The 12473-nt window shown below is 41.1% G+C and overlaps 1 protein-coding gene across 1 annotated transcript in view; it reads left to right on the top strand.

Annotated features, from left to right (window-relative positions):
• The window catches only part of PDIA5 (protein disulfide isomerase family A member 5), a 97217-nt gene that overhangs the window by 79297 nt on the left and 5447 nt on the right, over positions 1–12473 (top strand). Inside the window, exon 15 of the mRNA XM_084209260.1 lies at positions 5536–5606. Coding sequence (XP_084065386.1) covers positions 5536–5606 — 71 coding nt within the window. The remainder of the gene's footprint in view (positions 1–5535; positions 5607–12473) is intronic.

The following is a 12473-nucleotide window of genomic DNA, read 5'->3' as shown; positions in this document are numbered from 1 at the left end:
TCAGCCTTTGGCACCCAGCTTGAATGGCTCATTATAATGAAATTGAGAGACTGACTTTTCTCAATTTCTATCACTTCTTAATCTTTGGGTTTAAGCTGTTGACACACTGAGCTTCCTGACTCCCTTTGCCATGAAACACATCTTTCAGTTCTGTTGTTTTTCTTATGAGTCTTCTGAACCCCCTCCAGTTTGAACTCATTGTTGATTTGTGGGCCCAGAACTGCAAACAGCACTTCAGAGGTGTCAGGCATAGAGGCTCTCTCCACATCTGCTTACTCTTTTAATTATATATTCAGTGAAGTTCATTTTGACAGCTCCATCATTTTCTTTCAAAGCTATATTGCTAGTATTGTTTGGATTTTTTTGCTTCTAATACATTTAAAACCCCTTATATACTTAAAACATCATTATTACCTCTGCTGACTGTAGGTACTGCTTTGATGTCCATTTGCTTCTTCTATCTATTTTGTACAAATTGTTAGCTTTTGATTTATATTCATTAAAAAACAGCTTCACCTTTCTTCTATGTGCTATGCTAATACAGCTTCCTCTCTTCTAAGGAAACTGAATTAACCTTGTACTGTTCAGCTGTAGAGAGGTTATATTATATCACTGGGCTTTGTAGTTTTAAATTAAACAAAGCATGAAGTAACTTAACTTAAAGGATGTTTTTTCATATTTAAACAAGTAGAAACCTGTGGTTTTGGAAATAGGACTTGATTCCTTTAGGCAGTTCTGAAAATTTGCCACAATTTTATTTTAAATGTAATGAGGTGACTGTTGTACAACAGGGTGCATCTGTTTCATGCACGCACTACTCTTGAGACATCTTTAGAATTGCCATCTGGTCCTAATACCTTTGTACACTGAAGTTTTAAGAATCTCTTAAGTTTTACTTTTGACTAACTATCATCTCTAAGCAATTCATTGGTTAAAAAAAAAGAAGCCCCTGTTCAATGAAAAATTCTCCATTTGAATGCAATAAAGACATGTAAGTTATTCACTAGGTTGTTCCAGTGCTTTGAAAACCTCTTTGCATCCCTTCTGCATCCCATGGGATCCTGCAATTATGGAAAATGTTTTCACAGGTATTATTATGTCTGAAAATGTATTAAATTGCTACCACATCATATCAATTTAGTGTCATTCTTACTGTACCTGAAAAATGGGTTTATGGTTTTTTTTTTTTAGTCTCCTTTTTGTTTAAAACCCAAAAAATCAGTTCACAAGATGGTGTGAGCATGTAGTTAAGCTTTTCCATGTGCTATCTTTGTTTTACATCCTGTTAACAAATGTGTTATGGCATCATTTTGGAAATCACATCCAGCTCAGCCATGCAGTTCTCAAAGCAGTGTTTCCACAAGAATGAAGTTCCAGCCCCTTTCTGTGCCCAAAGCAGTGCTGGCTCCTTGGGTTTTTCTTCAAAGATACCCTGAGAAGGTGCTCTACCTTGAGGTTGTTCCTGCTATCACTAAATCCAGTCCATGGAAAACAAGCTGGGTTATACATTTTCCATCACTTCATCTCCCTAAAGACCCACTAGCTTTCCTTTAAATGCCTCTCTAATTAGAGGAGATTTAATCTGACTCCCTCTCCCCTCAGTGATAATGGCTCTGTGTGAAGCTTGCTTGCTTGCTTGCTTGATTTCCCTCGTCTGCTGTTCGTCAGCCATTCCTCTTGAATTTTCCCCACAGAAACCATATTTCTCATGTACTGGCTCAGTCGAGAACTACTTGGTTTTCAAGGTGAGGAATGTGATGCTGCCTGATGTGACTGTACCAATCTCCTACCAACTTTACAACATGAATGGTGGAGAAAAACTTTGTGGAAAATACTGGGTTTGTGTACATTTTAAAATTTGTAGTACAAGGGCAAAGAGAACTCAGAACTCCTCAGCTGCAGGTGTTTGGGACCTGTGATTTAAGCAGGCAGCCCCTGTGCCCCGGCAGGTCAGGGGGAGCAGATGCCACCATGGACTGTATGGGGGGTCCTCCAGAGAGCCAAATTCTGAGCAGAGAGCGGAGTGACTGACTAGAGCTCTATTAAAGCTGTATTGTTTGCTGATTGTGAGCAGGGAATGGCCTCAGCGCATGCTACTGCATGTGCCTGAGATGTCAAGTTCTCTTGTTTTCCAGCCAGGTGATGCAACTGTGTTTCTGCAGTAGGAAATGGAGTTATCTTGAGATGTGCAGGAATGATTAGAGGTTTTCAGTGCCAGTACTGGGATCCTGTGGAAAGGCTGGATATTTCAGGAGCAGGTTTTTTTCGCATTTCTCAAGTCAGGCACAGGAAATTACTGTTAAGTTCACATCTGCTCTTAACCCTGTTGAGATCAAATTTGACACTGTTGTAAAAATGAAAAAAGAAAATTGTTAAAGCAAAGCCCTGCATCTGTGTTAGAAGGCTCCGCTCCCAGAAGTCCTGCTTTTCAATGCTGCTCAGTTAAAGCTCCACTTCTTGTCCTTGCAGGAAGTCTGTGTGCTTACCATAAGATCCAAATTATTAAACTAAAATGAATTTTCCAACTTGTTTAGTCCATAGTGACTGAGAAGGGGCAGGACCTTTTGGTTCTTGACACCTTACCCACACCTTTGTATGCCACCGGTTCAATCTCTTTCCATTGCAGCCCATCTGAAAATTCCTGTGTAAGGAGGCTGCACACTTCCTATCCTCATGTACTGTGCTCAGTACATTTCCTTTCCTTGCACTTTCGAATCTAGAAGATAGTGTTAACACTTAAAATAAACGTGTGATAGTGGGTGTGAAGAGGGAATGGGGAGAACAAGTTTTCCGTCTGTCAAAATGAAGACATCAACCTCTGCTTTTATTTTTTTTGGCATGTGTGCTTTAAATAGAATGACTGGGTTGGGTGACTTCCAAGTGTTTGCTGCATTTGGCAATCCTTCTAAGTTGTAACAGATGAAGTTCTGCTGTTCCATATGATGTGCTCCTTCCCCCTTTTTCAGTGACTCCTTGAAACTCCTTGGGAATTCAGTGTAGCATTCACATCTGTTCTGTGGATGGATGTCCAAGGCTAACAAAATGCCTACTGGACTTGGAGGCAGCTCTGCCAAAAGCCATATGGTTGTGTTTTAGTTTTGTGAGCACAGTGCAGTAAAGAAAGGAGGTTGGGCCAAGGGAGAAGTGAAGGGAGGAGGGATGGAGCTTCAGATGGGTAAATGTAGGTAACTTCTCATAATTTGGTATTGGATTTGGTATTTTTGTGTGGAAGAATATGCTTGTTATTTGTGTTCTCATTTTCTTGTGGAATGTGGCTCATGAAGAGCTCTTACCTGCCTCAACTTCTCTAGGGGCTTTGAGAAAGGCCTTTATGTCCTGAAATATCTTTTATTGAGGGTTTACAAGATGTTCTTTGGTGAAACCTAAATTTCAAGCTCAAGATCATAAGCAAAAAAGGGAACATGAAAGGTTTAAGTTTTTAAGAGCCTTTATGTTTTAGTGTAACAGTTGGAAGTGCTTTCCAGAAAAACTGCAGCATGTAGTTAAGAACAAGTGTTCCTGTTTTAGAGGTGCCTGATTTTTATCCATTTTTTGTTTCTGAAATTCTTTTTAGATGTCGTCACCAGCTCTGATTTATTTGTGTAGAGCAGTGTTAACAAGGCAACCGAGGCAGCCCCCCCACAGTACAGGAAATTATCCAAGATCTGTTAAGACACAGGCTAGACCTGCAGGCTCTTCAGTATCAGGCAGACAGGCCAGACAAGTGCTAGGAGAGCAAATGTGTCACCAAAGTGGGCTGATGGACGTGGGAGCAGCCTGAAACCCTAGCCTCCTCCTCCTCTTTCTTCTCTTCTTCCTCCTCCCCCTTTTCTTTCATGACCATTTTCTTCCAGGCAAATGCTGGACAACTCAACAAGGTTAATAGTTTGCAAGCTGTAGAACACTGTGCTGTCTCCCACTGAAACACAGCTGCCATCGTGCTGCATAAAGAGTTTGAAGCCATTAAGATGGATTTACAGAAGTGCCTCACTTTCCCAGGAAACATCCCCTTAACTTTCTGGTATTCTTAGCTACTGCACAGACTCTCAGTGTATTTACACAGGTGTGTCACTGCATTGCTTTCAGAATTCTATCTGAAGAAAGAAATGCTCTAAAATTCAAAGCAGTGCATGTAAGCAAAGAAGTTATATTTTGGTGAAGCTGGAAGGGGTATTCAGCTTTTCCTTTGTGGAGAGGAGTGTGCAAGTATCTGTTTATGCACAGATACTATTTTTCTTGACAGCTGAAAGAGTGATCATGGCTTAGGAGGATGGCTGCAAGTCTCCTAAGAGGGCATTTGTTCAGCCCTGATTTTAAAGTAACACAGACACTTGTTCATCATGTAAAATACTGGCAAGCAACAGTAGCATAAGCTGTAATTGGTGCTTGTGAGCAACTCATTTGTGATTTTTCTGTTCCTACCCAGAAATAATAGCAGGATGAACTCCTTTACCAGCATTGGCTTGACTGTGTAATTCCATTTCTTTCTTAATGTGCATCTAAGCAAAAAATAGTGTTTTGAGTCTTTGCTTGGGATCAGCCTCTGTGCTAAGTTTGAAAAAAAGCAATTTATTACACACATGCAGGTACTTTCCTTTTCAAAGGCTTACTTAGTATAGTAATGATGTTTTGAGAGGAGTTTAGATTATTCATAGACAGTAATTTGTAGACATTGCTTCTGGATTAAGAGCACTCATATCTGAACCTTGAATCAAGAGAACAGTTCTAATTTCCCTTCTGTGACTTCTGAAATGTTTGAGTCAAATCAGTGTGTATTTAAGCAAGGGATTAGCCGGCCTTTTGTTCAGTGCTGCAGTGGTACAAAGAAGTATCAGCCCATCTCCCATACAAAGCTCTGGGGTTCTTGTGTGCAGTGTCTGTAAAACTCTTCAGGGGTTGCCCAGCTGTGGTGAACAGCAGGAAGGTCTCCAGGAAGGCCAGCAGCAGTCATCCTAACCTGGGACTGGACATCTGCTCTCCGTCCATGAAAGATGTCTGGCCTTGCTTCTCTTCCCCTCCCTTATGTTCCCAGTGGCTTGGCTTTAACACAGGCCATTTCCAAATACTTATAAATGCTCCCAGCAATTTCCTTTCCAACTTCCAGCCTCCTGTTCCAAGCTGGGCTTACTTTATTCCCTTGCTCAAATGTAGCTGGTGTCTGTGGCAGCAGCAGTAAAAACCTACCTGGCACTATCAGGAGGTACAGAGCTGTGTCTGTCTGTGGCTGGTGCTCTGGAGGTGCCCTTAGGGGACTGGTGATGGAGAAGAGTCCCCTGCACTGTGGCCCCTGTTGTGGGATGCTGTGTAACTGTAAACGTACACCTAAACTCCTTGAAGTCACGGGGATCTTCAAGATATGCTTACTCTCATGTAGCTGACACACGCTTTGTCCTGCTCATTCCAGAACTGGAGAGCTCCTGTTTAGAGCGATTTTTAATTCAAATTTTCCACTGACTCACCTTGTGTCTTGAGTTTGTCCCAGTATCTTTCCTACAACTAAAGTTTATGATGTCTTTTTCTTCCTGTGTCAAACAGGGTGTCCTCACTGTAAAAATGCCATTCCACATTTCACAACTGCTGCTGAAGTCTTTAAAGAAGATCGCAAGGTAACTTGCTGTTAATTTTTTCTGTAATATTTAAGAATATTTTCCATAATTTGTACTTTATAGGCTTTGCTTATTGATAAGGTAGTAGTTTGTAGATAAAATTGCTGTTACACTAAAAAAATGTATCTGCATCATAGGGGTTTTATCTTTTAGGGTCAAATTGAGTTATACTTTCAGCCTGTTCTGTTTTCTCTAATTTGCTGTCTTTAAGTCTTTGCATTAGAGTTACTTTGTATGAAACACAACTTTTTCTCATTGGTGGATTAAATAAATAGAATTCATATAGTCTCCATTCCCCTCCAACTTTTATCAGCTGTTGGGGGTGCATGTAGAGAAACCACAAGTTGTGTGATAGTCCTGAGGCCCTCAATCACATAACTAACTAATCCTTGCTTGCATAGCACAAAATACTGTATATTTCTGTAAATTGGCTGACTTGAGCCCAGGATGCTCTTCTAGGACCCTGATACTTCAGCCTTGAAAATGCATTCAATGACCAAATCACACTGGGTAATTTCCTTGCATCAGCTGAACCACTTTTTCACTGAGCACATGGAGATCTAGGATTAAAAAAACCCAAAAAACACTTAAGCCCCTGGATTTAACCAGATAACTAGCTAGGAACCTGTTTCATATTTTTCAGTGAACTGTATTTTGTTCTGATCTTTGAATTTGTTCCACCTGAACAATTGATTTGTGTTCAGGCGTGGCAAGAAAAAGATTAGGTAATTTAATCTGAAAATTGCCCTCTACACCTTCTTCAGGAGAGGAAACAGAGAGAGAGATGCTGAGCTCTTCTCCCTGGAATCCAGTGATAGGACATATGGGAATAATTCAAAGCTGTGTCAGAGGAGGTTCGGACTGTATAGTAGGAGACACTTCTTCACCAAGAGGGTGAACAGTCCCTGGAACAAGCTTCCTTAGAGAGTGAGTCAATGCCCTGAGCCTGTCAGTGTTTAAGGGACATTTGGACAACATCTTAACCACAGGCTTTAACTTTTGGTCAGCCCTGAATTGGTCAGGCAGCTGGAGTGGATGTCCCATCCAGCTGAAATAGTTAATCCTATTTTGTGTTCTAAAGGAAGAGGTAATTTTGTAACAGTTGTACTCCATAACAGAGGAATTTTTGTATTTTTTTTTCTTTTTCCTCTCATCTGTTCTGTAACTCAAAGAGAATGCATCAGATTGACAAGAAACAAATCATTCTTGTATCACTGACTGCATAAATTAGTCCGTCACTTCTGCCCTCTGGCACACAGAAGATTCATAGGCATGCTTTTAGTTCTCCTACTGCTGTAAATTCATTTTCTCAGATGCCTTTTGGTTATTTCTTTGTTTCCAAGATCTCTGAGAAAGTATCCTTGTTTTCCCACTTTTCTGGTATTTCCAAACGAAGCCTCTCTTTCCTTAACTCATTAAAATTTCCGTCAGAGGCGGTGAAACAAATGTACCAAACAATGTGAAACTTGCTTATTAGAGCCCCAGGATGTATTAACAAGCAATCAGAATCATGCCACAGTTAGTTGGACAGGGTGGTGGTGGGAAATGCAGGCCTGGGAAGCTTTTCCTTCAGACTGCGGCTTATGAAAGGACTCCAAGAGCAGAGCAGTGATTGACAGTTGCAACTCTTGACTTCAGTTTAAGGCTGAAGTGGGGAGATATAAAATGTAATGAGTTGGAACAGGAGAGCCAGTAGGGAATATTAAGGCTGGTACAGTTTTAAAGAGGTGTGTGCAGTTAGGGAGAATGGTGTTATTCCACCCCAATGACTTATGAAAGTGCCAGGGATTGATTATGTTGGGAGCCCCTATTTAATTGTGTACAGCTGTAACCTGCCAAGGTGCTTCCTGCTGCCAGTTTGTGCCATTGTGGAAAAGAAAACAAACCTGGTTTAGACTTCAGAAGGGCACATCGCTGTTCCCACAAGCAGCACAGGCCATATTCCCATGTTTCAAACAGGACTGAGCTTTCAAACTAATCTGTAGTTCTGTGGGGTTTCAAACCAGTAAAATCACTGCTTAAGAGAAAGGAAGTATTTATTCTTTCAAAAACAGGGCAAGATTTCTATTTTCATTTTAAGTAGTAGATTCTTTTCACTACTTCATTTCTATAGTAGTGTCCTTTTTTTTTCCCCTGGAGAAAGTTTTTCACTTAACAGAGCATTTTTGCATTTAAACTGTATCTTCTACTTAAAAGAAGGGTCTTTTAATTAAACATTTAATCCTGCAGAAGCCAAAGAACAATCAAAAACATTCCAGTCTTGAATTGGTTATAGATGGTATCTTAAAAGGTATCCTTTGGGAGGCTTTGAGTCTTTACATTGGAATTTTGAAGATGAGCAGAGCTTGAAGCTGTTAAATACGTGTCTCTTGGTTTTGGCGCTGAAGCCCCCCTCCCCCGGGGCTGTGTGTAATGCTCTGTACTTTTTCATCATCTGCACTGCTGGAGTTGGAGTTTAAAAATGCACTGCTTGGAACATTGGCCCCAAATGTCAGCTCTCATTGGCCACATCACTGCTGGTGGTTTTAGCCAGAATCCCCAGCCTGCTCACTGGCCTGGGGCAATCCTCTGGCTGCTGCAAAACACGGCTCAGGCTGAGACCCACAAACCAGAGCCTCCAGTCTTTCCATCTTCTGGAGAAATTCAGTGCCAGGAGGACCAGATCAGTGGAGAGGTTACTCCAGTGGCAGTGAGCATATTGTTTCAGTTATTTAAAAGGAAAAAAAAGGTGGAGAAAGAAAAGCCATCTGGAGCATTCTTAGCTTGGGGCGCTGTGGCCTTAGCATGCAGCTGCCAAGGAAAAGCCCATGGCCAGTGCCCCACAGCTCAAGTTCTGGCAGTGACCAGTGAACATCAGAAAATGCAAATGTGAGGGCTGTCACTTAGCTGAACAGATTGAAGAGCAGGAAGGCATGTTCAATAACTGCTCCACAGACTCTCTTGAAAATTAAATCTTTAAAAAATCTGCATTCTGCCTTTTGGCTGATCCCAAAGCTCAGCTTGAAGGAACTCATTTGTGGTGTTCCAGTTTGGATTTGCTGAAGGAAAGCTCTTGACTCTTCAAGGCCTCTCAGTAACAAATCTCTGGCAGTCCTGCAAAGGAGCTGCTTTTTGACCAATCTTCCCATTTTAACAGGAGACTGTTCCTGTACAAATGCATTGACCCAAATCTGAGCACCACAGCTGGGATCTTGTGAGTTCCCACGGAAACAGCTGTGGCAGCAATTGCTGGAAAGGGTGCAGCAAATGGGGTGAGCTGGGGTGTTAGTGGGTCAGTCAGCACTGAAACTGGTGGGTCCCCAATGTGTATTCTGAATCACAGTTTAAAATTATTATACCAACCAAATGACTGTATAGAGTTATCCAAATGAGGCAATATTTTAGTTTGGCAAGGAATTTGATCCCTGTTTGCTTAAAAAGCATGTGCTGAATTTCTTTTTAATTAGACTCATTAAATATGGTGATGTTAGCACTGTACATCATGTTGTACTAATTCATGTCCCCTTTGCTTTGAGAACAGCTGATGAACTGCACCTCCTGTAATGATGCCATGCCACACCAGGGCAACTGATAATGAATCACCCATTTGCAAGGCCTTTCACTTTGACAGCAGTAGCTGAATTGCAGCAAGCTTTAGAGACCAGTCCCTAACTGCTGTTAGGATCCAGAACTGGTCATATAAATAGAAACCTATGGAGTAACCATAGGGAAGAGTGCACATCTGTCTTATTTACAGGTGCTTTTAAGATATTTGGCAATAACAGACTTTTTTACTAGTAATCAGGTAATTGTCATCTGGAATTGATTCTACTTTTAAAATGTTGTTTGGAAGCATTTATTTCCATGCTGCAACTTTGTTTTTACTTTTTTTGAGCTTATCAAATATCATTCTTCTCTCAAATCAATATTCAGTTTGTTATTCACTTCCATTTTCATAATAAAAGTCAATATTAGCTCTAGCAGAGATTTATTTTCTTGAATCAATAAACCAGTGTGTGGCAGTACATATTTTAACAGGAGAGCAGCTAGGACTGCAGGGGGTTATTTTTACTGTATCATCATGTGGTGACTGGGAAGTAAACTGTTAAAAAGAAAGCTTTAAGAACAGAAAGGAGGAGTTACCTGGAAGGTCAAGGGATCCCACTTTCAATTTTCTACACATCTGTTTGAACCGTTCAATGTAATTGTGTTTCTTACTTTTAAGATCCCTCTGAAGCAAAAAGTTGTTTCATAAAGGGAACTGTGATTTCTGATGTATGATTAGATTGTACTGCCAGTACTTCATTTTCTTTCTAACATTTAGTAGCAAAATAAGGCATCACCCTTTTGTTGCAGTTGGGCTACCTGGAGATCAGTGGTCGTATTTTTGGCATAGCTCCACTTCTACTGAAGCACCTAAATCAAAAGTTCTGGTTTTACCAACAGCTCAGGTTTTGTGATCAGCCCACTTCATCTGAAAAATATGCCATGCTCTATTTCCTCAGAGCTTTTCAGAGCTGCTCATACACTGCTCACACACTGCTCACAGTTTATTGCCATGATGCTGAGTTAAGTTTGCAATTCTGTGGTTAAGCTCTCAGTTTTTTGGTAGAACCATGAAACGTTTGGGATTTCTTTTTCAAGTAAAAGGTATTTTCCAGTCCCAGATTTTTCCAGACTCATATTAACCTATCCTGACTATGGAGACATGCATACTTATTTGGTGGGTTACTGTTGTTGCTGTTGTTGTCATTATTATGCATTACTCTATATACTCACCTGATACTATTAATTATTATAGAGTGCATTCCAGTTGTGAGGAACTACTTGTAAAATTAAGAAAGTTGAATGTACTCCAAGAAACTTCCTTTGGGGTCTACATTCTCTGATTGATTATCTTTTCATTTGATAACATTTCTATTCTTGCTACAGCTGCTGAACAGGCTGGTGATAGACCTGAACAGCATTGGCTCTGGAGAAAGGACTTGTATGTAATGATGTGTTGTCAATATCTAAGGCAGCAGAGCTTTGGGTTATAGAGAATCCATAATCCCGTGGAGTTTTGTGCATGTTGCAGATATAGCACTTACAGCTTTTTCTCCCTGAAATGTTTTTTCAGTGGATTTTCCCCTCTGGTTAGAGGAAAGCTAGAGAAATTAAATTTTAGCCCTAACAATCAAAATCTCCCTAAAATCAATCTTGCCTTCTGAAAGCTGTTACACTGGATTTTTCCATAATGGACATACACACATAAATGTTAGACCAGTGTTAGCAGAGTTTCTTTCTCACACATATTTTTAGAGGGTTTTACCCTCTTGATGAGAGGGAATTTGTGAGAAGTGATACCAAGTGTCTTAGCTCCTGCACACCTACTACAGATGTCTTATACTTAATATGCCTGCAGTTTCTGGTTGAATAAACTTAGTGGGTTTGCAGGTCAGAGCATGTAGGTCTTGCTAACCTGTGCTCTCCAGTGCACTTCTGTGTAACTTGTTGAATAGTTACAGTAGTTGAATATGAGGATCATATTCTCCAGAAGTCTTTAACCACATTTTGAGAGAGGTTTTTTGAGGTTGTTATTTTTCCTGACTCAGTTTCCTTTTTTAGTGAAGCAGAAAAGCTGACTGTTGCTAAGAGAGTCGAGAATGAGGGGAAACTTTCCCTACAGTGTATCACTGCTCACTTGAGCCAGGATTCTGCATCTTTTTGCACGCAGCCTTTCAGTAGAGCCATGCAGGAATTCACTCTTGTAGGACAGAGTGACAGAGCATTCCTCTATCAGCTCTGTATTCACAGTCCATGAAAACACAAACAGAAAGAAGCAAAGGGCATCAGTCTATTTGCTGAAATTTTGGTGAGTCTCAGAGTTCAGCTGTCTGGAGTTGATGGAATGGAGATGAGAATTGGTCCTCAGTCCAGAAGTGTGTTTTGCTACAAGTGTTTTTCAGAATCACTTTTCTCCTCTCTCAGTGCACTATATTTGATCTTCCGCTGTGAGACAGGCAAGACAATTAGGACTGCGATGCTATGATAATGAGTGCACAGAGATGGTAGCAACCTCTATATTTAGGCTGTCTTAACATTTCCACTCTAAAGTAATCACTCAAGCTCTCCTAAGTACTCTTACTCAGCCACTGTTGGCAGCAGGCATTGAACGCAGCCTCAGATACAGTCTTGGGAATTAGATGTTCCTCTATGAAATTTTGCTCACGTCTGTATCAGTTACAAGGCTTTTGAAAATCGCCGTTCCTCTTCTCTGCCTGGCTGTAAAAATAACCAAACGTGCGTGTTCTGAAGAGCTGGGCTCAAAATGGTGGCTGCAGTGGTGGGGCTGTGTGGGAGCTTGCATTTGGAGCATTGCAGAGGGGACAGACCATGGACACATCCCCCAGCTGCTATTCCAGATGTGCCGTTAGACCTGTTGGATTAGGCACAGCTCATGTGGCTGCAGGGGACAGACTTTGACTGGGATCTTTGTGTGCACAACAAAGGCACAGATGGGCCAGCTGAGGTTTGCATGTGCTGTAGAGGAGAGCAGTGTCTCAAGGATGCTACTGAGCATTCCTGTCAGAAACCACCTTGAATGTCCATCAGTCAACTGTTCTGGGGCAACTGGTGAGGATGTTCTGAACAAGGTTAGCAGTGGCTTGTAGCATTGCATTCCTGCACTGCACCCTCTCCTCACTGGGGGCTGTTCTCACAGAAGTCAGAAGGTGAATTAAATTGGACGCTTTGCTCCAGCTGGTACCAGTTTAGATATTTGCAGAGGTACAGATAAAGAGAGTTTCTTTTCCTTCTTCCCTCTTCCTTCCAGTGTACTAAAAACTCATTTTGGTAATCTCCAAGACACTGAGAACAGATGGGTCATCAGTCACAACAGTTGAATGT

The sequence above is a fragment of the Fringilla coelebs genome (genome assembly GCF_963513975.1).
Source record: "Fringilla coelebs genome assembly, chromosome: 7".
Taxonomy (NCBI): domain Eukaryota; kingdom Metazoa; phylum Chordata; class Aves; order Passeriformes; family Fringillidae; genus Fringilla; species Fringilla coelebs.
Note: the sequence above shows the minus strand (reverse complement) of the source record. Positions and strands in the feature narration are given on the sequence as shown.